Below are 27211 nucleotides of genomic sequence, written 5' to 3'. Positions count from 1 at the left end.
ATTTGACGGCCTGGAAGCTGAATCCCTGATTCTCAGGGGTAGAGGTCTGTCTCAGAAAGTAATCTCTACCCTAATCAGAGCCAGGAAACCGGTCTCTAGGGTGATTTATTACAGGGTCTGGAAGGCCTATGTAGGCTGGTGTGAGTCCAAGCGATGGCTTTCTCGCAAATTCACCATTGATAGAGTTTTAAGTTTTCTCCAGCTAGGAGTGGATAAAGGATTGGCATTAAGCACAATCAAAGGACAGATTTCTGCTCTGTCAGTGTGGTTTCAGCGGCCGCTGGCCACCCACTCGCTGGTTAAGACCTTCCTTCAAGGGGTCTTACGTATTAAACCTCCAGTTAAATCCCCGCTTTGCCCGTGGGATTTAAACCTTGTTCTGTCAAGTTTACAGAAACAACCGTTTGAGCCGTTGGCTGAAATTCCTTTGGTTTTACTGACAAGGAAGTTAGTATTTTTGGTCGCCATAGTTTCCGCAAGAAGAGTATCGGAACTGGCGGCCTTATCCTGTAAGGAACCATATCTTATTTTTCACAAGGACAGGGTCGTTCTCCGCCCTCATCCTTCCTTCCTACCGAAGGTTGTATCCAGTTTTCATTTGAACCAGGATTTGGTATTACCATCCTTCTTCCCTAAACCTACTTCCAGAAAGGAAGGGTTGCTGCATACCTTGGATATCGTCAGGGCCATGAAGGCCTATCTTAAAGCTACAAAGAAGATCCGGAAAACAGATGTGCTGTTCATATTACCGGATGGGCCCAAGAAGGGGCAGGCAGCTGCAAAGTCCACCATTTCTAGGTGGATTAAGCAATTAATCACTCAGGCCTACGGCTTGAAAGGGTTGCCTCCTCCAGTATCATTAAAGGCTCATTCTACTAGGGCCATGGGCGCCTCCTGGGCAGCACACCACCAGATCTCTATGGCTCAAGTTTGCAAGGCGGCAACCTGGTCTTCTGTCCACACGTTTACAAAATTCTACCAGTTGGACGTAAGAAGGAATACTGATACTGCCTTCGGGCAGGCAGTGCTGCAGGCTGCAGTTTGAGACCCTCGGATTCCGGGGGCTCCTCTTTTTTGAGTTAAAATTAAAATTTAAGATTATTTTTCTCAACTAAGTTGGATTTATTATGATTTGAGTATTCTCTAAATTAAATCCTTTGTCTTGGAGATGTTCTCCCTCCCCTCATTGTGAGCATTGCTTTGGGACATCCCATATAGTAATGAATATGCCGCTCTGTGTCCCGTGATGTACGATAAAGAAAAAGGGATTTTTAATACAGCTTACCTGTAAAATCCTTTTCTTGGAGTACATCACGGGACACAGAGCTCCCACCCCTCTTTTTTGGGGACCATTTTGGGAGGCATACTGCTTGCTACAAAACTGAGGTACTCCTCCTATGGGAGGGGGTTATATAGGGAGGGGCATTTCCTGTTTGAAGATTGCCAGTGTCAACACCTGAAGGTACTCCATATAACCCATATAGTAATGAATATGCCGCTCTGTGTCCCGTGATGTACTCCAAGAAAAGGATTTTACAGGTAAGCTGTATTAAAAATCCCTTTATTATTGGTTTTTGGATTACATGACATTATAAAACTGAAACTAAACATAAAAGTAAAAAATAAAAATATCAACAAAAGATTGATATAAGAATTAATCTAATATATTGCGCGCATTAGAGCCAATCGGGACATGCGATTAGAACAGGGAAGCACCAAAACCGTCAACACAGAGGAACCACATGCATCAAGCACTTTTTTACTTTTATATTTAGTTTGTTTTATAATGTCATGTAATCCAAAAACCAATAATAATATTTTTTTCTCCAGAGATACTACTATCTCCTGAAGAAGCAGTTCCCGCGAAACGTGTCGGTGGAGCTCCGCTTTAATAGATAAGGGCTCGGATTCAAAGAGATTTGCGCTTATTTTGCGGAGGCGCAGGGCAACGATTTTGCCCTGCGCCCCCGCAAATTTGCTCCGCTGCCCTCGATTCACGGAGCATTAGCTCCGTAAATTGCGAGGGCGCGCCGGCAAAATTGCCCGGCGCTAGAGCACGCAATTTAAATGATCCCGTAGGGGGCGGAAATCATTTAAATTAGGCGCGCTCCCGCGCCGAGCGTAGAGCGCATGCCCCGTCGGGAAACTTTCCCGACGTGCATTGCGGCAAATGACGTCGCAAGGACGTCATTTGCTTCCAAGTGAACGTGAATGGCGTCCAGCGCCATTCACGAATCACGTACGCAAACGACGTGAAATTCAAATTTCGCGACGCGGGAACGACGGGTATTCTTTAGCATTGGCTGCCCCTACTATTAGAAGGGGCAGCCTTACGCTAAACACGCCGTACGGAAACGACGTAACTTGCGTACTCAGGGCTCGCGCAACATTGTGAATCGGTGTTAGTATGCAATTTGCATACTATACACTGAGCACAATGGGAGCGCGCCCTAGCGGTCATCGCAAGAATGCAGCCTAAAATATGCGTGGCATAAGAGCCTTATGCCACGCAGATTTTAGGCTGCAGTCGGCGTTACGATGTTCCTGAATCGGGAGCATTCGTAACGCCGGAGCAAGTAAGCAATTGCGCTGTGTAACCTATGGTTACACAGGCGCAATTGCTTCTTGAATCTGGGCCAAAGTCTTAGTCCCCCATAAAGGAATGTGCTTGTAAACTAAAACACATGTAGATAGGAACCATCCACTTCTCAATGGAGTAGCACAGTTGGTAAGTTTTTTTGTTTTTTTTTCAGGAGGGAATTTTAATGATTTATTGACTCACAAAGGCGACCTTGAATGACGGACACTGTTGTATGAAGTGGACGGCCATCCAGTGTGCTTTCAATAAAGGAAAACCTCTGCTAAGAGGACTAAGTAGGCTGTCATTACTGACCTCTCTGGCTTTAGTTGTTTAGAAAATGGGCAGATCACAAATGTGAAGGAAAAATTATTTGTAGAAGGAAAGATTTCCAATGCATTCTGCATACTTCCCCGATATACGTTTCCTTTACCTTAATTAACAATTTGCGGAGCCAGTGCTGATATCATGGTAACCATGTGTGTTCTCTTGTCTTCTGAAGGAATTACGGGAGCGAGTATTACGGGGGAAGTATCGAATTCCTTTCTATATGTCTACAGACTGTGAAAACCTGCTGAAGAAACTGCTTGTACTGAACCCCGTCAAGCGAGGAAGCTTAGAAGTAAGTGACCTGATACGGACTTCTTCTTTTAGGGTCTCAACTACAATAAAAACATATTATGATGCACTTAGAGGAGTTCCACTCTGTAAAAAAAAAAATTAAGTCAGCAGCTACAAATACTGCTCACTTTTAATATAAGGACACACACCTGTCCAGGTATTCATTAATCGGCTTCAGGTGCAGGCACCAGCATCTTAACCACTTAAAACCTGGACCTTTAGGCAGCTAAAGGACCCGGCCAGTTTTTGCAATTCGGAACTGTGTCGCTTTATCTGACAATTACGCGGTCGTGCGACGTGGCTCCCAAACAAAATTGGCGTTCTTTTTTCCCCCCCACAAATAGAGCTTTCTTTTCTTTGGTGGTATTTGATCACCTCTGCGGTTTTTATTTTTTGCGCTATAAACAAAAATAGAGCGACAATTTTGAAAAAAAAAATGCAATCTTTTTTACTTTTTGCTATAATAATAAATATCCCCCCAAAAAAATGTTTTTCTCAGTTTAGGCTGATACGTATTCTTCTACCTATTTTTGGTAAAAAAAATCGCAATAAGCGTTTATCGGTTGGTTTGCGCGAAATTTATAGCGTTTACAAAATAGGGGATGGTTTTATTGCATTTTTATACATTTTTTTTTTTTTTTTTTTTACTACTAATGGCAGCGATCTTTTTCGTGACTGCGACATTATGGCGGACACTTCGGACAATTTTGACACATTTTTGGGACCATTGTCATTTTCACAGCAAAAAAATGCATTTTAAATGCATTGTTTACTGTGAAAATGACAATTGCAGTTTGGGAGTTAACCACAAGGGGGCGCTGATGGGGTTATGTATGACCTCATCTGTGTTTCTAACTGTAGGGGGGTGTGGCTGTAGGTGTGACATCATCGATTGTGATTCCCTATATAAGGGAACACACGATCGATGGCAGCGCCACAGTGAAGAACGGGGAAGCTGTGTTAAACACAGCTCTCTCCGTTCTTCTGCTCCGGGGACTGATCGCGGGACTCCATCGGCGATCGGGTCTGCGAGTCCCGCGCCGATTCGCGTGCATGCGCGACCCCACGGCTGGGCTTAAAGGGCAACGTATAGAGACGTTGATGTGCCCAGCCGTGCCATTCTGCCAATTTATATCGGCGTGAAGGGGTCCTTAAGTGGTTAATCGGCTTCAGGTGCAGGCACCAGCATCTTTAGTAAGGGAAATAGAAAGTGAATCCTTGCGGCTTCACAGCTTGTTTCCTACTGCGCATGCGTAAGTTGCACTACGCTTTCCAAATGGTTCTGCCGTCTTCTGGGACCTGTGTGCGACCCAAAAAGTAGCGGGGGGAAGGAGGAGGGGCTGGAAATATTGTAGATCGCCATGCGACGATCTTAGCCGAAAGTGGGAGCGGGAACCTGTCAAAACCAGGTACCAGCTCCCCCCCAAAAAGTGCCAAATGGGAGGGTGCGAACAAGTGGAGCTTCCGCTTTTGGGTGAACGCAAAAGAAAGTTAGAGGAAATCTCTAAAGGTGAAGCAAATTCCTCTCGCAAGCCGACCATAGACGGTTCAAATCCCAGCCGGTTCAACAGGAAGGGACCGAGATTTCAACCATGTATGGGCAGGCTGAATGTACTAAGTTGATTGATCGACTTGGGTACAACCAGCCTGCCATATTTTACATGCGATTATTGCTAGTAGATGGTATAGCCGCTAGTGTTAATTACCGTCTTCTCCCGGAGGGGACAGCTTCTTCTGCCAGGAGAATACAATGACTTGGCAGGAGGGATTCCCCTGTGAACATTGTGTTGATGGGGGAATTGAGCAAACTTCGCTCTATGTCTGGCATTTGTTGCCTCCAAAACACGTGTCGCCATTGGAAGATTTCCCCTTCTTGTTCTAGGGACAACTGTCAACTTTTTAATTTACAATATTCACCAGTACAAACAGAGGGCACAAATGGCAATTAAAAAAAAGACCATCTAATCCAGGGGTAGGCAACTTCGGCACTCCAGCTGTGGTGAAACTACAAGTCCCATGAGACATTGTAAGACCCTGACAATCAGAGGCATGATTTGTAGGCAGAGGCATGATGGGATTTGTAGTTTCACCACAGCTCAAATCCATTGCTACGGGGGCCAGGCCGAGTCCTGCTGTCTGTGTCAATGGATGCAGAAGCAGGACTCGGGAGTGCACCCGCATGGGTGCCCCCATGGAAAGCAGCTCTTCATGGCGGAACCCCATGAAGAGGAAGAGCCAGGAGTGCCGCAGGGGGACCACAGAAGAGGAGGATCGTGCCGCCGTGTGCAAAACCCTTACACAGGGCAGGTAAGTATGACATGTTTATTCAAAATAGTTAATATGCAAATACAGTGATACCTATTATAAATAAGGTGCCAAATGTGATATTAAACAGCGCTCAAAAAAATAGGTGAAAATGTAAATCAACAAATATAATATTGGTACAGTGACATAGTGAAAAATAAATAAATAATCCACCCTCTAAGTGAGTCAATATATAAGTGTCCAAAAATCCGTGCAAAAATCGCATCAAAAAATACCAGGTTGGCAAATAAAGTCCATGAACTGTCTAAGTGAACAAAAAAATATATATAAATAGTTCATAAATGGAGAGCAAAGGAAAAGAAAAAATCCTTCCCGATCTTCAATAAGTGCTTTCACCACACCACAGTGACTGCGTGCTTCCACCACCCATCAGAAATGCAAACTCACCGCAACAAATGGCCTGACACTTTCGTGTTTAGGCACACAGGCTTGTTAACTGACCCCCTCAGTTTAGTTGATAGAACTCCTTCTTTTCATATAGAGTGGAGCATTCAGTTAAACAGATGGAGATCCGAAGCAAAAAGAAAACTCCAAGATAACAGCCATATGCAAATAAGAAAAAGAGAGCACAATAGTGTGATACTGTAACACAACTTTTAATAACACACTACAAATCTCCCAAAGAATGCACTCACAAAGGTAACTCTTGTTACAAGCAGTGTATAAATCCAAAAACTGACACGGTGTAAAACAAAAAATAAAGATATCCTCCAGGTGAACTAGTGGTCACAGCGGACCAACGAATAGCCCAAGTGTTACTCACAGCCCTTGTGCAGGTGTACTGGAGCCGCTGCTTAGGTAATTGAGCTGGTGGCAGATTAGACCATTCCACGTTCAAGCTTAGAAAGTTAAGGTATGCGGTTGTGACTTCAGTAATCACTCCCGACATGTTTCATCAAAATGATTTCTTCATGGGGTTACTTACCAGCTGTCTAGTGCCGCTTTATATAGTTGCCAGGGTCCTCCCTCCCCCCTTGTGTTGATGCGTGCCTACTGATGTTAACAAGCTGCAGCTGAGTGGACTTACGTTCCTCCCAGCCATGCTAACATGCAGCTGATCCGCTCATCCAATCAGAGCAGCATCATCGTCATGACGCTGTAGCTGGCATTCTTCCAACGTGGTGGAGGCCCTCAGTGGCGACGTCGGTGTATTACACCACATCCCACTGCCTAGTATCGAATGTAATGTCTAACCCCGATGGTTAAACTGGGGTATGACACTCAACCTGCCTGCAGTGTATTCCATAATGGAGGGATGAAAACCAAATATTGCTGACTGTCAGCTTTTCGGATGTCCCTATGACCACAAGTTACCTCTAGGTCTATGCATACAGAGTATAGCAGTATAAATTCAGAAACACAGAGTACATTGGCTCTCATTATTTAAGCACAAGAGCCAGCCAATTAATGGTGTGTATAGTTATGAATGACATGTATACATATATAAAATATATATTATATAGCACTCTAAAATCTACAAACACATCTCTAGACAATAAGTGTATATACAAAATATAAATGATATTTTAAAAATTGTATATAAAAGAGTTGCAGATATTGTTATCCATATTAAAAATGCATAAAAATATTAGTTAAAAGATATTAATAGGAATAAACAATATATATAAAATAATACATATATTTTTAAAAATGTTAAAATTATTTAAAAACATTATATTAAAATGAATACTGGAAAAAGATAATAAACTGGGCCATGAGCTGTAAATGACATGTGTATAAATATACGTTAGTAAAACAAATAAATGCTCTGGTTTAGACGTAAGTGGGTGTACTACATCATCCCCATATGCATGCACTCATCAAAACTCTGATCATGACGGGTAGCCCAGTTGTTTGGCCCCCTTATATAAACATAGCTCATGATCATCCTATATATGTAAAAACGCATGTCTCAAATCTATTGCTCATAATTTAGGCATTGCTAATGAAGCAATTCACATCCAGTTCTATGTTTAGTCCCCTCGGAAAATGGCTTTTTAACAGGAAGATCCATTGAGTTTCGCGCTGCGACAGGTCTCTCACCCTATTTGAGCCTCTCCACGAAGGGTACACACAGTCAATACCGCAGAACTGAGCTAACGAGGGGTCTTGGTTATGTTTTTCTTTAAAGTGGACTGACACACTATGATACTCGAAGCCTTTCTTAATATTCGCAAGGTGTTCAGCCACTCGAATCCGCAATAACCGCTTGGTTCTCCCTACATAAAGTAGCCCACAGGGGCACCAGATCAGGTATACTACGTAAGAAGAGTTACACGTAATAAATTCTTTAATAGAAAAACTCTTCCCATCACTACTCATGACCTGTTGTTTACCCCTGTTACTTGTTCGTACAGTTCTACAGCAGATGCATTTCCTACAGGAGAAAAATCCTTTAAGATCTATTCTAAGGGCCTGTTGGTCTGGGGGATCTAAAATCTTACGAACCACCTTATCACCGAAATTAGGAGCCCTCCTGTAGATGAATCGTGGTTGACTCGGAAGAATTTCGGCAAGGTGTCTGTCCTTACCCAAGATGTGCCAGTGATTTTTAAAAATGGCCTCTACCTCCCTATATTGGGCATGAAACCCAGACAGGAATCCGCATTGGTGTTGATTATTGTTTGGCTCTTCTGCCTTCTTCTCCAAGCATTTATCTCTAGGGATAACAGCAATGTCTTCAATCATAGTATTCAAAGCTGGCTCATCATATCCCTTTTGAACAAATTTATTCTTGAGTATTTGTGCTTGTGAGAGATAGTCAGTGACATCTGAGCAGTTGCGTCAAACTCTTAAAAATTGCCCCTTAGGGATATTTTTAATCCACGCTGGATGGTGTCCACTATTAATGGACAGGTAACTGTTCCGATCAGTGGTTTTAAAATACACTTTAGTCTTTAATTTATTTCCTTCTCTTTGAATAGTCACATCCAAGAAATTGACAGTATTTCCACTGATCGTGTATTCCAGTTTAATATTATTGGAATTATTATTGAGTTCTCCCAGGAACTGGAGTGCTTCTTGTTGTGATCCTTCCCATATAAATAAAATATCGTCTATAAACCTCCGATAAAATAATAATTGGGGTCTCCGGTTATGAAAAACATGCCTGTCCTCCCACTCAGCCATAAACAGGTTGGCGAGGCTGGGGGCAAACTTAGCCCCCATAGCCACGCCAACCTGCTGGGAAAAGAAAGAGCCATCGAACCAGAAGTAGTTATGGGACATGCAGAATTCTAATACATGTCCCATAAATCTCTTCTGAATGTGCGATAAATCATCCCTCCTGCTAAGAGCCCAGTTCAATGCCAGTGCGGCATCATCATGCTGAATGATAGTATAAAGTGACGCCACGTCGGCTGTCACCAAAAAGATGTCTATATCAGGCTTGATGCTCACTTTGTCCAGGGACTGTAGCAGGTCAGTGGTATCTTTCAGATATGCCTTGGTGGTCCGCACACTCAATTGAAGAAACCTATCGAGATATTCTCCCAGTCTGGCTGTAACTGATCCAATCCCGTTGACTATTGGACGAGCAGGTGGAATGGTTTCATTCTTATGGATCTTCGGCAAAGTATAGATCACCGGTATCCTGCACGCTGAAGGAGCTAAGTATTTTTTCTCTTTAAGACTTAAAGCTCCAATGTGATAACCCCAATCTACCAACGCATCAAGTTGTACCTTAAAAGGTTCAGTAGGATCTGATGGTAGTTTTTTATATGTGGAGGTATCGCTCAACATATGGGATAATTGGGTACAGCAGAACTCCTTGTCCAGGACTACCACCCCTCCCCCTTTGTCCGCTGGTCGGATCACAATATCCTTCTTATCCTCCAAAGATTCAATACCCTCTTTGATGTAACGGGGGTTAACCCCTTTTTTCAGATGTAATTCCTCAATATCTTTGAGTACCAACTGTTTGAAGACCTCAATAAAATGATTATTGGAAATCTGGGGATTGAATAATGATTTATTCTTAAGTCCACTATCTACTTTCGTTGTCACAATGGTACTATTCATAGAAGACGTTACAGGGTGGCTCAAGAAATATTTCTTTAAATTAAGAGTCCTGATGAATTTCTGTGTGTCCATGTACACATCGAATTTGTTCATCGTTTTTCTAGGGGCACATTTTAAACCCGTATTGAGGACATTGAGCTCTTTCGGGCTCAACGCTACCTTACTCAGGTTAAATATTCCTATGCTTCCACTTCCCTCATTCGTTTTCTGGGATTGTTTCCTTCGCCCTGCCCTGCATCCCCGTCTTCTCTTTGATAGATTTCTGGTCCTCTTTGCGGAAATTTCGGAGTAGCATGCTTGTCTCCTCCCTTGTTGTTCCTGGTCTGTGGGTACCTCTTCGGCGTCCCGCCTCTCCCTCCCCTCCCCCGATGCCCTAAAAAAGGCTGTTGAGAGTAATAACCATTATGGTAATCCTCTGCCAAGGGTTGGAATCTGTTACCCATATGTCCATATTCAGGTCCTGGATAATATCCCAAAGGGGGCGGGTGATGGGGCCACTGTTGGTAATTCTGATGTGGGGGATAGTCCCACTGATCCTTCCTCCCATAAAATTGTGGAGTCCGAGGGGACTGATATTGGTGACCATATTGTTGGCCATTTCTCTCCTGCCTTGAAGGTCCAGGTGATGCCTGTTGAGAGGCATAATGATCTTTTTTACCAATATTCGTACCAATACCTCGAGCTTGATTGGATGAGCTCTGATCAAGCTTTGGTTTTTTACTATTGGTACTTTGTTTAATAGTATCCTTCTTTGCTATGACTTCCAAGGTTCTTGATGATTGTTGTGAATCCACAATGGCTTCCTCATCCATATTATTATTGGTGATTCCTGTGCTCTGCCAAGCATAAATTTTATTATTTTTAAAATCCTCAGAATCCCTGTTAAATTTTTTAACTTTCCTTTTCTGTGTTTCTCTATCAACTTTTTCCAGTTTCTTTTTCATATTAACATTAAAATCCTTCATTAAACTGGTTTCCTTAATTGGTTCCAATTTATTCTGTAAAACCTGAATTTTTTCATTCAGTAAAGATAATTTAATTTCTTTCCTTTTAAGTACTAAATTCTGCAACTCTTTACCTACCCTATTGAAAAAATTTAACCATTCGGTCATGTACTTAGTGTCGGTTAAACCATCTTGAGGTGTCACCTCCCACCTCAAGCTTCTGAAAATAAGTCCCTCCTTGTTATAGTGCTCAAAGGTGAACACGTCCCACCAGGCTTTGACCTGTTTTTCTAACAGGTTCTCTAAGATTTTCAGAGTTCCTGGATAATCTTCCTCACACTCAGCCATTTCCTGGTTGGTGGAGAAAACTGATTCTGCATTAATCTGTCTATTCGACAGAAAATGAATGGCTTCCATAGCAGCAATGAATAAAGTTATAAATGTAGAAAAAAGGGGTGGAGATAAGGGCCGTCTAATGTGAGCCACCCTCACTGCGCGTAGCTGGAGAATAAATGTGAACACTAGTGATATTTATAAAATAAATTAATAAATATGCAAGAGCTGCTGCTTTAAAAATTATAGAATCCAAAATAGTTAATGACATGTTTATTGTTTAAAAAAAAAAAATGAACCTTTACAATCACTTTAATGTTGTTTTTTTTCCAGCAAATCATGAAGGATCGGTGGATGAATGTTGGCTATGAGGAGGATGACCTGAAGCCATATACTGAGCCTGAGCCAGATAACAATGACACAAAGAGGATAGGTAGGTGAAAAGTGAACCTGTCTTGAATGTAATGTAAGCAGCATAAACTAATATATGAGTACAGTGTAGAATCTATGATTACGCAATCACAGTTTCTTTAAAGTGTATGTCAACCCCAAAAAAGTTATATATTCCCCTAAAGCTGAACTCTGTCAACATTGAGGCCGGGTTCACATATGTGGGTTCGTGCCAGGGGTCCGGTGTGTGTCTGTTCACTGATTCAGGTCCGAATTTGTGGCTGAATTCACACCTGAACTGGACCCAAGCAGGCACGGGACCCTTTTGCAATCTGCTTCGCAGCCGCCCCCGGACCTCTCCATTGAGAGCCGGTCACACTCGCATGTCATGCGAATTGGATGCGGGGAAACCCGTCCTCAAACTACAGTGGGCCCCTTGCACTGGAAGAGTCAAATTGCAATTTTCATTTCACACTTATTTTTAACAGGAAACAGAGCTTGTAAGGTTAAATACAGTATTTAGAAATCTGACAGATTGTTTAGATGTTCAATTTAAAAGCAGCGGCAAACCTGCTGATGTCACCGGTTTGCTAATCTGACAGAACATATAATTCAACATGTAAACAGTCAGCCGGATTTCTAAATCCTGTATTTCACTATATAAGCTCCATTTACCGTTAAAAATAAGTGTGAAATGCAAAACTGGTGAGTTTAACAAGATGTCCGCTTGTCCCCTTCTCACTGTATCCTTACTGTGGAGGAGTGCGGGGTGTAGCAACATGAGCTGCAGTGTGATGACATGCGGTGAGGTGTGTTGTGAAAAAAAGTAGTGTGTCTGAATTTTTGCACAACGCACTGCAAGCCACCTCAAGACAGGATGGTAGTGTGAACAGGACACATTGGGGGTTATTTACGAAAGGCAAATACACTTTGCACTTGAAATTGCACTTGGAAGTGCAGACCGTATGTCCGCTTTTTCATCAATCCGTGTACGGATGAAAAAGGGACATACATTGGTCCCTATGAGATTGCGGGTGTCAGCGGATGAACATCCGCTGACACCCGATCTCACCCGGTTTCGCAATCCTCCGATTCTGCAGACGGAGGAAAAACCTATTTTTCCATCCGTCATCGGATCGGGTGAACATGGACAAGAAGGTCCGTGTTCATTCGATTTCCCCCATAGAGGAGAGCGGAGAAAACACAGGGCAGTCCCTGCACAGTGTGCGGGGACCGCCCTGTCATCCGCCGGCTCAGCGGGGATCAACGGAGCTGATCACTGATCCGCCCCGTGTGAAAGAGCCCTAAATCTGAGGGGTAGATCTGAAATGAGGGGGGAGCTCTGCTGATTTTATTATCCAATCATGTGCAAGCTAAAATGCTGTTTTTTTATTTTCCTTGCATGTCCCCCTTGGATCTACAGAGACTGCACTTCCAAGTGCACTTTGCACTTGTAGTGCAAAGTGGACTTGCCTTTAGTAAATAACCCCCATAGAGAACAATTGGCATTAAGGCTGCATTGAGATATGCAGATGAATGCAGCCCAAGTGAAGTGGTGTGAATGAGCCCTGAGTGTGTTATGAATTCATTAAAGGGGTTGTAAAGGTACAATTCTTTTCCCTAAATAGCTTCCTTTACCTTAGTGCAGTCCTCCTTCACTTACCTCATCCTTCCATTTTGCTTTTAAATGTCCTTATTTCTTCTGAGAAATCCTCACTTCCTGTTCTTCTGTCTGTAACTCCACACAGTAATGGGAGGCTTTCTCCCTGGTGTGGAGTGTCGTGCTCGCCCCCTCCCTTGGACTACCGGATAGTCAGGACACCCACTAACACACAGCTCCTTTCTCTATACGCAACGTAGAGGGCGTCCTCACTCTCCTTAGTCCAAGGGAGGGGGCGAGCACGACACTCCACACCAGGGAGAAAGCCTCGCATTACTGTGTGGAGTTACAGACAGAACAGGAAGTGAGGATTTCTCAGAAGAAATAAGGACATTTAAAAGCAAAATGGAAGGATGAGGTGAGTGAAGGAGGGCTGCACTAAGGTAAAGGAAGCTATTTAGGGAAAAAAATTGTACCTCTACAACCCCTTTAAGCACAGTATACGGCCAACATCACATAAATACTATGATGCGACTAGCACTGTTAGTTCCCACTCATAAGGTGCAAAACACACCACGAAGTTTGTGATTCTGACTGTATATTCTGCTTTTTCAATGAACCAGCCATAGAAGGCAAGGTACCACTGATGACCCCTCGGGGTTCATATTAATTTGGCAGAACAGGACCAGGTAAGGTCTGAGGATCAATGGAGCCTTTTACATGTTTAGAAAGATTTGTGACCGCATCTTCCTGGTGACAATTATTTATGAACCTGTTGCTTTGGCCTACATATGGACAAGCCCCAGGTTTGTTTTAATGTGTGACTGCAATATAGAGAACAGAGGTAGCTCTTGCTATAATGTGCAAATACGTTGCTGAATTTGACCTGAGCATCGAGGCATTGATGAACCCCAGTCATGGGGTCAAAGGTTAAAGACTTCTAAATGTAAAAAAAAAAATGTGCCCCAAAATCATCTGGTTTCCCTTTAGTGTTTTGCATGGTTTGTGAATAATTGCTTCCCTTTGCAAGTGTCTATCTTTGTAAAACTAAAGAAGTGTGAAATTCCTGATAATTTACATTTTTTTTCTTTAGATGTTATGGTCACAATGGGATTTTCAAAGGAGGAAATTACCGATTCTGTATCTAGCCAGAAATACGATGAAGTCATGGCCACTTACTTGCTTCTGGGTAGAAAGCCGCCAGAGGTAGGTGCTCAATGTCCTTTTTCAGCATATGTTTGCCGCATTAGCCTTTTTAGTCTACATACAATTTGTGTACTTCAGAGATGGCACAGCCGGTCATTCGGGGTATTTAAGTATTTATAAAGATTTCTACATGCAGAACAAATATTGTGTATTACTTTATTTTGTTTTAAGTAGCGTTAAAAAATCTTTAAAGTGTATCTAAAGTAGGGGTCTCAAACTGGCGTCCCTCCAGCTGTTGCAAAGTTACAACTCCCATGAAGCATTGCAAGGCTGAGCAGCCCCGATCCTCTTCTTCTCGGGTTCCCTGCTGCCAAGCTTCTTGCTATGAGGGCACCCAAGAAGGCTCGCTCCTGAGCCACTTTTCTGTGTGTCCATTCACACACAGAGTGTGGCTCTGCCCCGCCCCCTCCTCAGGGAGGGAGGGGGAGCTGCACTCAGAAGGTTTTTATTTTACCCTACATGCTCAGTAAAGGTGCAAATTGTACAGTCTGTGGTACAGGCGGCTACTAAGGGAGAAAGTACTTATCAGTATTGGAAACGCCAATCATTGTTGGTCTGACTGAGTGATGCTGTCGGCTAAAAACGGGTCACAGGAGTGCAGAAAGAACTACACTCCTGTGATCCAGAAGGGAAGTACAGGCAAACGAGCTATGGCTATACTTCTCTTTCCAAAAACTACCCAGGCAGTGGCTGGGGCTCCCCCTTCCCCAGTGCAAGGATTAAATGAGAAATGAGGTGTAATACTTACCCTACTACTCAGTCCAGTGCTCGCTTTACCTCTGGTTAGTAGGTAGTCCCTCATGTATAATGAAGGGCTATTGGCCAGGCATTGTACTTGATGACATTGCTCACCGACCCAGAGCTATCCGGGGACCACTTGCACAGATGGTAGGAGCCTGCCTGCAGCTAGGCATAGAGTAATTACGCGTACACACGGTCGTTTTTTGTCTTGTAAAAAAAACGTTGTTTCTCATGAAAAAAAACTACGTTTTTCAAACTTCATTTTAAAAAACGACGTTGCCTACACACCATCGTTTTTTTCAAAATGCTCTAGCAAAGCGCGGTTACGTTCAGCACATACGGCGGCACTCTGTTGCATTCAAGCTCGCGTCATAACTTGCTTCTTAGCATGCGCGGGTTTAAAAACGTTGTTTTAGCCCACACACGGTCATTTTTTATGACACAAAAAAACGACGTTTTGAAAAACTACATAAAAAATTTAAGCATGTTTCAATTTTTTTTTGTCGTTTTTCAGAAGACATAAAACAACGTTTTCCCCCACACACGGTCATTTTAAATGACGTTTTTAAAAATGTTGTGGTTTTTTTTCATCACAAAAAACGACATGTACGCGGCATAAGAATTACACCAATCCTCGGAAGTTAAAGCTTTTTTGTTGTCCCCGGAGTTGGGCTTTAAAAAAAACATGGAGTTGCTTCAGGCCGCGTACACACGGTCGTTCCAAACCGATGAGAATGGTCCGACGGACCGTTTCCATTGGTTCACCGCTGAAGTGGCCTGATGGTCTTATGTGCGTACACACCATCAGTTCAAAATCCGATCGGGTCAGAACGCGGTGACGTAAAACACACGACGTGCTGAAAAAAACAAAGTTCATTGCTTCGAAGCATGTGTCGACTTGATTCTGAGCATGCGTGGGTTTCGAACCGATGCTTTTCTGTACTAACCATCGGTTTGGACCGATCGGTCAGCGGTCCATCTGTTCGATTTTAAAGCAACAGACCGATGGGCTATACACACGGTCTGTTTGGACCGATGAAACTGAACTTCGGTCCATTCTCATCGGTTTGGAACGACCGTGTGTACGCGGCCTAAGTGTGAGCCGTCTTATTCTGTGCAGGTTATTCAGCAAGAAACGACTGTTCTCTGTAGTTTTAGTTTCTGAATTGTGGGGTTTATAGTGAGATGACAAATCCTGTTTTATTCCTTTCACAGTTTGAAGGCAGCGAGTCCCTGTCTAACAGTAACCTGTGTCAAAGATCTCGGCCCAGCAGTGATCTGAACAACAGTTCGGTGCCATCTCCAGCCCACATGAAGGTCCAGAGGAGTATATCAGCCAATCAGAAACAGCGGCGGTTCAGTGACCACGGTGTGTGACAATTGTTGCCTGAAAGGAACCTGTCTGTGTTGTGTATATAAACCAGTGACCCTTTTCTAGTGCAGGCTATCCAACTAGCAGATGACTTGTTACAAGCAATAAAGACATTTCCCTTTTGTTATATGAGATATGTTGTAATTTCTGCACCTTTTTCAACCCTGACTTCTGTTTTTGTCTCGCTGTCTCCACATCCCAGTTTTTTTTTAACCCACTTCCAAAATAGCCAAAAAGTCATCCTGCTGACATCTTGCAGGGAGAAAAAAACGGGCACATCACTATGTCTCTTCCGTCATTCGCTTAGCCAATCAGTGGGTTCCCGTCATAAATCGGGACCTGCTGATCAGCTTCTACCGCAGCAAATGACAGCTCAGGTTTCCGCGTGTGAGAGTGCATGCATGAGCAGACAAGGAAGAAAGCCCCGACGTTCGTGGTACGTTATGATGTCTATACGGGCCGCCCCGCAACAGTATATGTACTGCCGTGGCAGGTCAACAAATTGTTAAATATATTCCTTAACTGTCACTCTTAGGCCACAGCGACCAGCAAAAGTGGCGATGCAGATAGTGCTGCCGAGGAGCCTAAAAAAGTTGCAACAGCAGCCTTTTTTTAAAAATGTGAACCAAAGGAGACCATTGTGAGCCACCCAGGCTTGGGGAGTAGAGAGGGAAAAGTTGGCATTGGGTTAACAAAATGGAACTTTAGTGACTGGCTGGTCGGCGCCACCTTCAGGAACCCACAGACATTAGACTGTCATCAGATTGGACAACTCATCTCACGTCTCTGTGGGTACATTTAAGTCCTTCAAATACAAATTTTTACTTGCCATCTATGCAACAAAAAAAATTATTTTTTTTTTTTTAATTCTATCTATTGGAATACTTTTTTTTTTTTATTTTTTTTTTTTCTGTAATGGAACACTTTATGCAATCTGATTGAGCTCACAGTTATAGGTCTGTTATTTCTGTGTTTTATGTACAGCTGGACCGTCAATCCCTCCCTCTGTCTCGTACACGAAACGTGGACAGGCAAACAGTGTTGAAAGTGAACAGAAGGAGGACTGGGATAAAAATGGCTCCCGCAAACTCAGCAATGCCACCGTGGGCTCTAAAGGAGAGGTGACAGCGAGCCCCATAGCAGGGCCAGAGAGGAAAAAATCCACCACTGCTGCAAGTGTAAGTATACGGTCTTGTTCACATTGTCGGCTGGGCTATAGCCCTTCTGAATAGTGATCCACTGTGGTGGGTCACTTTTCAGAGGCACTTAAACTGCAGTTTGCTGGTGTACCCCCAATCCCCCCCCTTCTATTATCCCAATGGGGGTTTAGCATTGCAACACCACCCCACAACTACGGCATGCAGTTACACTGCAGACCCATTGACCTCAATTGGCATGTTAGGCAACTTATGTGACATGTTGAGCATCATCACAGCCATGGAAATATTCACAGACCTGAGCAGCCGCCATGATATTTTGTAGATGGGCGGTTCAGTAAAAAGTCGCATCAACCAACTGTTTTTCCACCTGTTTTTATTATCATTATTATTTAAAAGAGTCCAATCATTTGTGAAGATCCTCCATATCTTTCTCATATTTGTCACTTCTGCCTTTGCTGCTACGTTTTATTTCTTCTTCTTTTTTTTGTGTCCCCTGATGTAATAAATGCCTTGTTCATATATAAAATATACCCCAGGATCTCAAACTGACCTAACAGGGTAAACTAATAATCTGATTGGTTGCTCCGGGGAACTCCGGATTTATTTTGACCAGTGAATCGGCCTCATATGGTTCAATGACTGGATGTGTAAAACTTGCAGTGATCCTAATTTGATGGTATGTTGTTTGTCCTCCTGCAGAATAGCCTGTTTCCCGGTAGTGGGATGACGAGAAGAAACACTTACGTATGTGAACGCAACACTACTGATAAACTCAATGCTGTACAGAACGGGAAGGACAGCAGGTACAGTAATATGGGGAAAACCTGCAATGTGGTTGGTTGGAATAACATACAGTATGTTCTTATGGCCAAAGTCTAAAACCGCCTTTCTTGACCTTTTAACATGGAAGAATGCTTAAAGTGAGGTTAAAGGGTAAAATATTATTTAAATAAAATAACAAACCTCTTATACTTGCCTGCTCTGTGCAATACTTGCCTGCTCTGTGCAATGGTTTTGCACAGAACACCTGTGATCCTCCTCTTCTGGGATGCCCCGCCAGCTCTCCTGGCTCCTCCCGCAAACTCGGCAATGCCACCGTGGGCTCTAAAGGAGAGGTGACAGCGAGCCCCTTAGCGGGGGGAGAGAGGAAAAAATCCACCAACCTTGCAAGTGTAAGTATAAGGTCTTGTTCGCATTGTCGGCCAGTCTATAGCCCTTCTGAAAAATGATCCATTGTGGGTCTCTTTTCAGGGGCACTTAAATGGCAGTTTGACTCCTTCTATGAGTGCCCCATAGAAAGCCACTTGCTATGGGGCACTTGTGCGTGCTCACTCCTGAGCCCTGCTCTGTGTGTCAATAAGGCTCAGCCCCCCCTCAATCCTTACTGGGTGTGATTGACAGCAGCGGGAGCCAATGGCTTTTGCCTGCTGCTTCTCAGCCAATGAGGCAGAGACCCAGGAGTCACTCGTGTGTACATTGCTGGACTGCCGACTTACTCTGGTAAGTATTGGGGGGAGCTGCACACATACATACAATGCATGCAGATACAAAACCTTCAGCCTTTAGAGACACTTTTCAGGTCTCCGTTGACCCCTGCTAGAAATATTTATTAATAATGTCCAAACTTCATGGTGGTCAGTGGGAGAAGGGCACCCTTAAACTGGTAGTAAGTGGAAGATGGGCCCCATTACGTTGGTGGCCAGTGGGAAGATCGTTCCTACATTGTACGTCAGTGGTAAGAATGCCTTATACAGTGTTGGTCAGGGGGTAAGAATGTCCCCATTACAGATGCATTAAAAGATAAGTGAGGGAAAGTAAAATCTGTCAGAGGCTCCAACCCTTCCCAACTCCAAAATGGAGAAAAGTTTGGGCCGGGGAGATGCATTTTAAAGAGGAGGTCCAACCTTTGTGTTTTTTCACCTTAATGCATCCTATGCATTAAGGTGAAAAAACACCTTGGAGTCACCCCCCCAGCCCCCGTTTGACTTACCTGAGTCCCGAATCTCCGTGGGCACGATCCCGCGTTGCTTTCCCCCCAGCTCTTGTCGGCTCTTCATTGGATGATTGATAGCAGCGCCGCCATTGGCTCCCACTGCTGTCAATCACATTCAATGACGTGGCCAACGGGGGGCAGAGCCGAGTCATACAATTGGCGACTACGGACGCCAATTTGTATGGCACGGGCGGATGCCCGCAAGCTAACCCCCTTGGGAGAAAGCTTCCCAGAGGGGGTTAGCTCTTGCGGAGAGGAGCCGCGACAGCCACAGTGGGACCCCAGAAGATGACGATTGGGGACACTCTGTGCAAAACAAACTGCACAGTGGAGGCAAGTATGACATTTTTTTTTTAATAATCTGCGGACCTTTACAACCCCTTTAGGTCAGCAGCTACAAATACTGTAGCTTCTAAATTTTAATATTGGGACACTTACCTGTCTGGTAATCCAGTGATGTCGATACCCCAGAAGATGTTTTTGTTGGCTCTCGGGTGCTGCCGCAGCCATTGCCTGTAAGGAAAACCAGCAGTAAAGCCTTGCGGGTTCCCTACTGCGCTGTGCTTCCGGCAATGGTGCATGCAGGGCTGTCTTAATGAGAGGGCACACCTGGGCACTGCCCAGGGGCCCCAGCTGCATGGGGGGCCCCTGCCCTTTCCCCAAAGCAGCTGGTCCTTGAGCCCGGGCTGCCCCTTTATATCCCAGATATCTCCCCAGCAATCTGACCCCTCTACACCCTAGATATCCCCTACCTCCTACCTACTTGATTTATGTTTACCTGCACCGTTTCCATTGTAGGGGCCCCAGAGCATTACTTTGCTCAGGGGCCCATGATGCTATTAAGACGGCCCTGGGTGCATGTGATCAGAACAGGGCCAATCGGCACTGTTCAGACAGAGGGTCAGGGGTCCTGCAGCCTCATAGAACAGTGAGAGTAGAATAAAAACTCCTCCTCCAAGCTTTAACCAGACACTGATAGAAGTCTTATGACTGCTATATACTGCTGATGAGAAAAGGTATTTAGCAGTTTATAGTCACTAAAATAATTGCATTTCCGTGTTCTGTGTACTGTGGGAGACCAGATATCGTGAATGCAGGGTCCTGGGTTTAGTAACACTTTAAAATCCCAATTGTCAAAACAGAAGAATCTCATAGGTCAGGGATATGCAATTAGCGGACCTACAGCTGTTGCAGAACTACAATTCCCATGAGGCATAGCAAGACTCCCACAGCCACGAGCATGACACCCAGAGGCAGAGGCATGATGGGACTTGTAGTTTTACAACAGCTGGAGGTCCACTAATTGCATATCCCTGTCATAGGTGGTTGTGGGCAACACAGACAGTTCTCATCTAACACACAGAAGTAAATAAGGCAGGATTCGCTGTTGCCATGGACGGTGTTACCTTGTTCAGGCTGTGAGCAGTCCCGTGTTTTTTAACATAAAGCATCAAATTCTCCTTGCGACAGCGAACATCGCACACCCCAAACCGAGCCAAGCTGTCTTTGAACATTCTGAAACGAGTCTGAAAATAGCGGCAATTATGCGCTTACTCATCGATAATGACTGGTCCTCTATTAGAGGTAATCACATGCTTCTTTAATTAAGACAGATGTCAGTTATATTCATTGGGACAAAAGGAATCATTAGAGCTTTGCTGCAAGATGTTGACAGAAAAGCGATCACAGTTATTACTAATATCCATTTTCAGTGTCTTTAGATTGCAGCACATGGAGACTTGGCTTCTATTTGTACTTTGCTTTGCAATTGAAGGAAAACTGCACTTTTAACTCCTCAACCTAAACACTTCCTTTAGCGTTTAATTGAAGGTTTAAGAGTTTTGTAAAAAATCTTCCATTTATTATATGATATCTCTGCATTTCATGTAAAATTTTCCAAATTTGGCATCAACGTGGAACTGAACGCTAAAAAAAAAAAACGTAGGCAGGCATTTTTTTATTTATTTTTCGCTGACAAGACATGCACTGTCTCCTCTGCAATTAAATAAACCTACCTGCCTCCTCGCAGTCATCTTTGGAATGTACACTGATGTGCATGCACAGCCAAGTATACACTATATAGTCAAAAGTACTGGGACCACCTGCCTTTACACGCACATGGGCCCGGATTCAAATAGAAGTTACGCTGGCGTATTTATTGATACGCTGCGTAACTTCTAGGAAGCGCCGGCGTATCTTTTTTCTGTATTCAGAAAACAAGATACGCCGGAATTTTGCGAAGATCCGACTGGCGTAAGCCTCTTACGCCGTCGTATCTTAGTTGCATATTTACGCTGGCCGCTAGGTGGCGCTTCCGTATATTTACGCGTCGAATATGCAAATTAGGTAGATACGCCGATTCAGAAACGTACGTCCGCCCGGCGCATTTTTTACGTCGTTTACGTTGGGCTTTTTCCGGCGTAAAGTTACCCCTGCTATATGAGGGGTATTCTATGTTAAGTATGGCCGTTGTTCCCGCATCGAATTTTGAAAATTTTACGTTGTTTGCGTAAGTCGTTCGCGAATAGGGCTGTATGTAAGTTACGTTCACGTCTAAAGCATTGACGGTTTGCGGCGTAATTTCGAGCATGCGCACTGGGATTCTTTCACGAACGGCGCATGCGCCGTTTCGAAAAAAACTTCAAATACGTGGGGTCACAATTCATTTATATAAAACAAGCCCACATCATGCACATTTGAATTAGGCGGGCTTACGCCGGACCACATACGTTACGCCGCCGTAACTTAGGGGCGCAAGTTCTTTCTCAATACGGAACTTGCGCCCTAATTTACGGCGGCGTAACATATCTGAGTGACGTTACGCCCGTCGATGGATACTCCAATGTATCTGAATCCGGGCCACAAACTTTAATGGCATCCCAGTCTTAGTCCATAGGGTTCAATATTGAGTTGACCCATCCTTTGCAGCTTCAACTCTTCTGGGAAGACTGTCCACAAGGTTTAGGAGTGTGTCTATGGGAGTGTTTGATCATTCTTCCAGGAGCGCATTTGTGAGGTCAGGCACTGATGTTGGATGAATAGGCCTGGCTCGCAGTTTCCACACTAATTCATCCCAAAGGTGTTCTATCGAGTTGAGGTCAGGACTCTGTGCAGGCCATTCAAGTTCCTCCACCACAAACTCGCTCATCCATGTCTTTATGGACCTTGCTTTGTGCACTGGTGCGCAGTCATGTTGGAACAGGAAGAGGCCGTCCCCAAACTTCCCACAAAGTTGGGTGCATGAAATTGTCCAAAATGTCCTAGTATGTTGAAACCCTAAGATTTCCTTTCACTGAAACCAAGTCCTGAAAAACAACCCCACACCATAATCCCCCCTCCACTAATTATTTGGACCAGTGCACAAAGCACTTTTGAACAATATAGTGTACATTCCAGCAGTGTGTCTGGATGACTGAACTTTCATGTCTGTTGGGGAATTTCCATCCTATGCCAGCCAACAGTCGGTGGAAACCAACTATGCACTGTCCCAAAAATTCATATCTAATGTTGTCCGATAAAATCCATGATGCTAGAAAATGATCTGCGCTGTCGCATGTAGAGAGCCACCTCCCCATGCTCCTATATCTGGAAGCCAATGGCTGCACTGCTATCAATCTATCCAATCAGGACAGGCGACACCAGCCAGAACTGGTGTGCTTGTTCCCGTCGTGGGAATTGCGGGGTTCAGGTAAGTATAAGAGGGGCTCAGGGGCGCTGGTTGAGGGTTTACAACCCCTTTAAAGTGTGGAACAAATATTATCTATGGTACATTCTGTTGAATAATTGGATTCACCGTGTTTTACAGCTTAACGGAAATGTCTGCGGGCAGCACGACTTCCACCAGCTCTGCAGTACCCTCCGCACGACCTCGCCATCAGAAGTCAATGTCGGCCTCAGGACATCCGATTAAAGTCACTTTGCCTACTATCAAAGATGGTACTGAAGGGTTCCGACCAAGGTATGGTCATAGACTGTACAGCGCTAAAACATTTTTACTGTGTCTGGTATGAAAATGGATCTGTGACCCAAATTATCCTCATGACTAGGCTCCGTGGGTGGAGTGTGGCGCTTTGGGGGTGTGGCCTGGTTGGAGTCGGGCCTGAGGCTGTTATACACAACCTTACGGGATTTTTCCATTTGATGCTGCAGGGGGGAGGAGGGAGCAATGACAACGGCTGGGCCATAGGAGCCTATGGGTGGCGCCACGACTCCCAGAATTCAGAAGTTGTCGAACGCTCCCTTACACAGGGAAGCTGAAGCTGCAGGATCAAGTGACTGGGATTTTAAAAATAAAAAAAAAGGTACAGGGGTAAAAACAGGGTATGCAAGAAAGGTAGGGGGAGGGGGGAGGAAATGTTCTTAATTATAGAAAGGCTTTACTTCCACTTTAAAGCAGAACTCCAGCTCACAGTTTTTTGTTCTGGGTCCAGTGGGGAAGATTAGCGGGGATCACTGGTACGCAGTCATGCTGGAACAGGAAGGGGCCATCCTCAAACTGTTCCAACAAAGCTGGGAGCATGAAATTGTCCAAAATGTCTTGGTGTGCTGATGCCTTAAAGTGGAGTTCCACCCAAAAATGGAACTTCGACTTTAACCACTAGAGGGCCGCGCTATAGACGAAAGACGTCCACAGCGCGGCTCTTAAGTGCCGAGTGGACGTCTTTAGACGTCCTGTTGTTGTGATTCCCCGTGCGCGCCGCAGTCACATTTATACAGTAATTAGTGCATTTTTATAGCACTGATCGCTGTATAAATGTGAATGGTCCCAAAATTATGTCAAAACTGTCCGACATGTCCGCCGCAATATCGCAAAAAATCGCAAATCGCAGCCATTACTAGTAAAAAAAAAAAAAAAACATAAATCTATCCCCTATTTTGTAGGCGCTATAACTTTTGCGCAAACCAATCAATTTACGCTTATTGCGATTTTTTTTTTTAACAAAAATATGTAGAAGAATACGTATTGGCCTAAACCGAGGGAATTTTTTATTTTTATTTTTTAAATTGAGATATTATTATAACAAAAAGTAAAAAATATTGTGTTTTTTTCCCCCAAATTTTCATTTTTTTTATGTTTATAGCGCAAAAAATAAAAATCGCAGAGGTGATCAAATACCACCAAAAGAAAGCTCTATTTGTGGGAAAAAAATTCTAAAAATATAATTTGGGTACAGTGTTGTATGACCGCGCAATTGTCATTCAAAATGCGTCGGCGCTGAAAATTGGTCTGGGCACGAAGGGGGTTTAAGTGTCCAGTAATGAAGTGGTTAAGTGAAGGTGACTCCCTGACATGCCACATTTGGCATGTCATTTTTTTTATGGGAGGGGGCAGAAACCCTCTTTAGAGGGCTCCAGCTCTCACTTCCTCCTGGGGGTCCGTGGTGCTGGAAGGAAGTTGACCTATCTCCCCTCCCTCCCTGCAACTGTCTGGGACTATTTTTACCACGACGCTATGGGCGGATTTGCGGCGCATTTATGTCGCTAGCGGGGCGGTTTTACCCCCCGCTAGTGGCCGAGAAGGGGTTAAAACCGCCCGCAATGCGCTGCTGTAAGATGCGGCTAGCAGGACTTTTTTACCTAGCACAACGCTCCAGTGTGAAAGCCCTCGAGCTTTCACACTGGAGACAATGGAGCAGCTGTTGGAGGGCGGATTGCAGTCGCTATTTTTAACGCTGTAGCGCCTGCAATACGCCTTCAGTGTGAAAGGAGTCTAAGAATTCCCTTCACTGGAACTAAGAGGCTAAGCCCAACCCCTGAAATACAACCCCACACCATAACCCCCCCCCCCTCCACCAAATATGATGGCGCTGCAGGTCACATGACCAGACCGGCACACATTAATTTAGGTAAGTACACAGATCTTCTTTTTTATGTAGGATAGGTAGGAAGAGGGGAAAGGGAATGTTTTTAGGATTAGTTAGTGTTGGGCTTTTCCACTCTTAAGTATGAGCCGCACACGTTGGTATATCTTTTTCAGAATCAAACGAATGAAAAAATCTTTCTTTACACAGCACCGCGAACCAGAGAGTTCCGGCCACCTCCCCCTCCGCTCACAGTATTAGTACTGCTACCCCAGACCGGACACGCTTTCCTCGCGGTAGCAGCAGCCGGAGCACCTTCCATGGGGAGCAGCTCAGGGATCGTCGCACTGCTACTTATAACGGACCGCCGGCGTCCCCAGCCCATGAGACCACCCAATTCTCTCATACCAGGAGAGGCACCTCAACTGGTATTATCAGCAAGATTACCTCCAAGTTTGTACGAAGGTAAGTAGATTATAAGTCCTGATGTGTATGAAATGGTATAAGACGAGCTTTTATTCCGAGCTCTCCTGAGCACTTTCTTAGGGGAATGCATACAAAGGCCGGATTAATGTAACAGTTGTCAGCAGCAGGATGAACACTGGTTACTTCTTGTTTATTTAAAGAGACTATTACTTTGCCTATTCAGGCCGAAGTGACAGGTACTGCTGAAAGGTTACCCCCAACCCACTTCTACTCACTGCCTTCAGTCACCACTGCCATTTATGAGCTGGGAGACCAACCCTGTGTAAGCTCAGTGTTTGATGATGGAGCTTACACACGGAGGTCCTCCTACTTATATGGTTATGTCTGGGCGTGGTGATTGGCTGTTTAGTAAGGATGAGCTCCGGTGTGTTCGCAAAGTCCATGTGCAGAGCCCGCTTGGAAGTCCGCACTGTGCTGCGCTAATCACAGGCAGTGAGACATTTCCCGATCTCTGCAGCCGCGCATCGGGATAATGTCTCGCTGCCTGTGATTAGCGCAGCGCAGTGCCGACTTCCTGGGGGGGCTCTGCACATGGACTTTGCGAACACGCCAGAGCTCATCCTTACTGTTTAGCCTGAGCATTGCATCCTGGGAGGAAGTCACGCCCTTACTCTCAATATATGCAAGGACTCTGATTTATCACCAAGGAAAAGGTGTGTAGGGGGTCGGAGTTGTCACTTCGGGGTTGATTTACTAAAACTGGGAGTGCAAAATCCGGTTCTGAATAGAAACCAATCGGCTTACAGTTTTTTTGTCAAAGCTTAATTAAATAAGCTGACGTTAGAAGCTGATTGGCTATCATGCAACTTTAGTAAATCTCCCCCTTTGCCCCGAATAGTAGTGACAAAGTCTCTTTAAGTCAACGAAGTGAACTTGCCTATTATTCAACACAATATTTCTATTACTCCTCCCACATTTCTCTAATTTTAATCTGTATACCACTTGAGAGAAAATCACTGACTATCATGTCAATGGTTAGAGATTCAATATTGTGTTGAAACCTTATACCAGGGAAATGCAATTAGCGGACCTCCAGCTGTTGCAGAACTACAAGTCCCATGAGGCATAGCAAGACTCTGACAGCCACAAGCATGACACCCGAAGGCAGAGGTATGATGGGACTTGTAGTTTTGCAACAGCTGGAGGTCCGCTAATTGCATATCCCTGCCTTATATTATATATAAAGCAGGTTGCCTCAGCAGTCCATTTACACATCAAAGCCGCCACAGATTCCTGGTGACAGGTTCCCTTTAACAAAGATGTTTATCATGTCGTGATGCTGATCTATGAGAAATTAACATCAATTTGGGCTTTTACCCAACTGAATGGTATGAGTAACCCCTGCTGTTTTATTAAATTGGCAACGTAGCCTTGTCACGCAGAATTAAACTGCGGTACTCCAGTTCTGGCTGTTTTTTTTTAAACTGTGTGGGGGGGCGCAGCTCCTTTTACCATTTTGTATATTACAAATCACTAATGCTTCAGGTGTAGCTATAGGTTTGCAGCCAGTTCTTCCTTGGAATTGTGCACACTGATGACTGCTTCTAAAATGTCACTTGATCGTAAAGCTGGTCTAAAAAAATAAATAAAAATAGCTCTGCATAATGATTGTAGGCAACAGGAGCTCCTAAATCAGGGATA

General features: G+C 44.2%; 1 protein-coding gene across 1 annotated transcript in view; it reads left to right on the top strand.

Moving 5' to 3' along the window:
• MARK1 (microtubule affinity regulating kinase 1) overlaps window positions 1–27211 on the top strand; it is a 209098-nt gene that overhangs the window by 173998 nt on the left and 7889 nt on the right. Inside the window, exons 9-16 of the mRNA XM_040351418.1 lie at window positions 3081–3200; window positions 11155–11254; window positions 13905–14017; window positions 15974–16127; window positions 17115–17308; window positions 17990–18093; window positions 23089–23241; window positions 25295–25549. Coding sequence (XP_040207352.1) covers window positions 3081–3200; window positions 11155–11254; window positions 13905–14017; window positions 15974–16127; window positions 17115–17308; window positions 17990–18093; window positions 23089–23241; window positions 25295–25549 — 1193 coding nt within the window. The remainder of the gene's footprint in view (window positions 1–3080; window positions 3201–11154; window positions 11255–13904; window positions 14018–15973; window positions 16128–17114; window positions 17309–17989; window positions 18094–23088; window positions 23242–25294; window positions 25550–27211) is intronic.

The sequence above is a fragment of the Rana temporaria genome, chromosome 4, assembly GCF_905171775.1.
Source record: "Rana temporaria chromosome 4, aRanTem1.1, whole genome shotgun sequence".
NCBI classification, from domain to species: Eukaryota; Metazoa; Chordata; class Amphibia; order Anura; family Ranidae; genus Rana; species Rana temporaria.
Note: the sequence above shows the minus strand (reverse complement) of the source record. Positions and strands in the feature narration are given on the sequence as shown.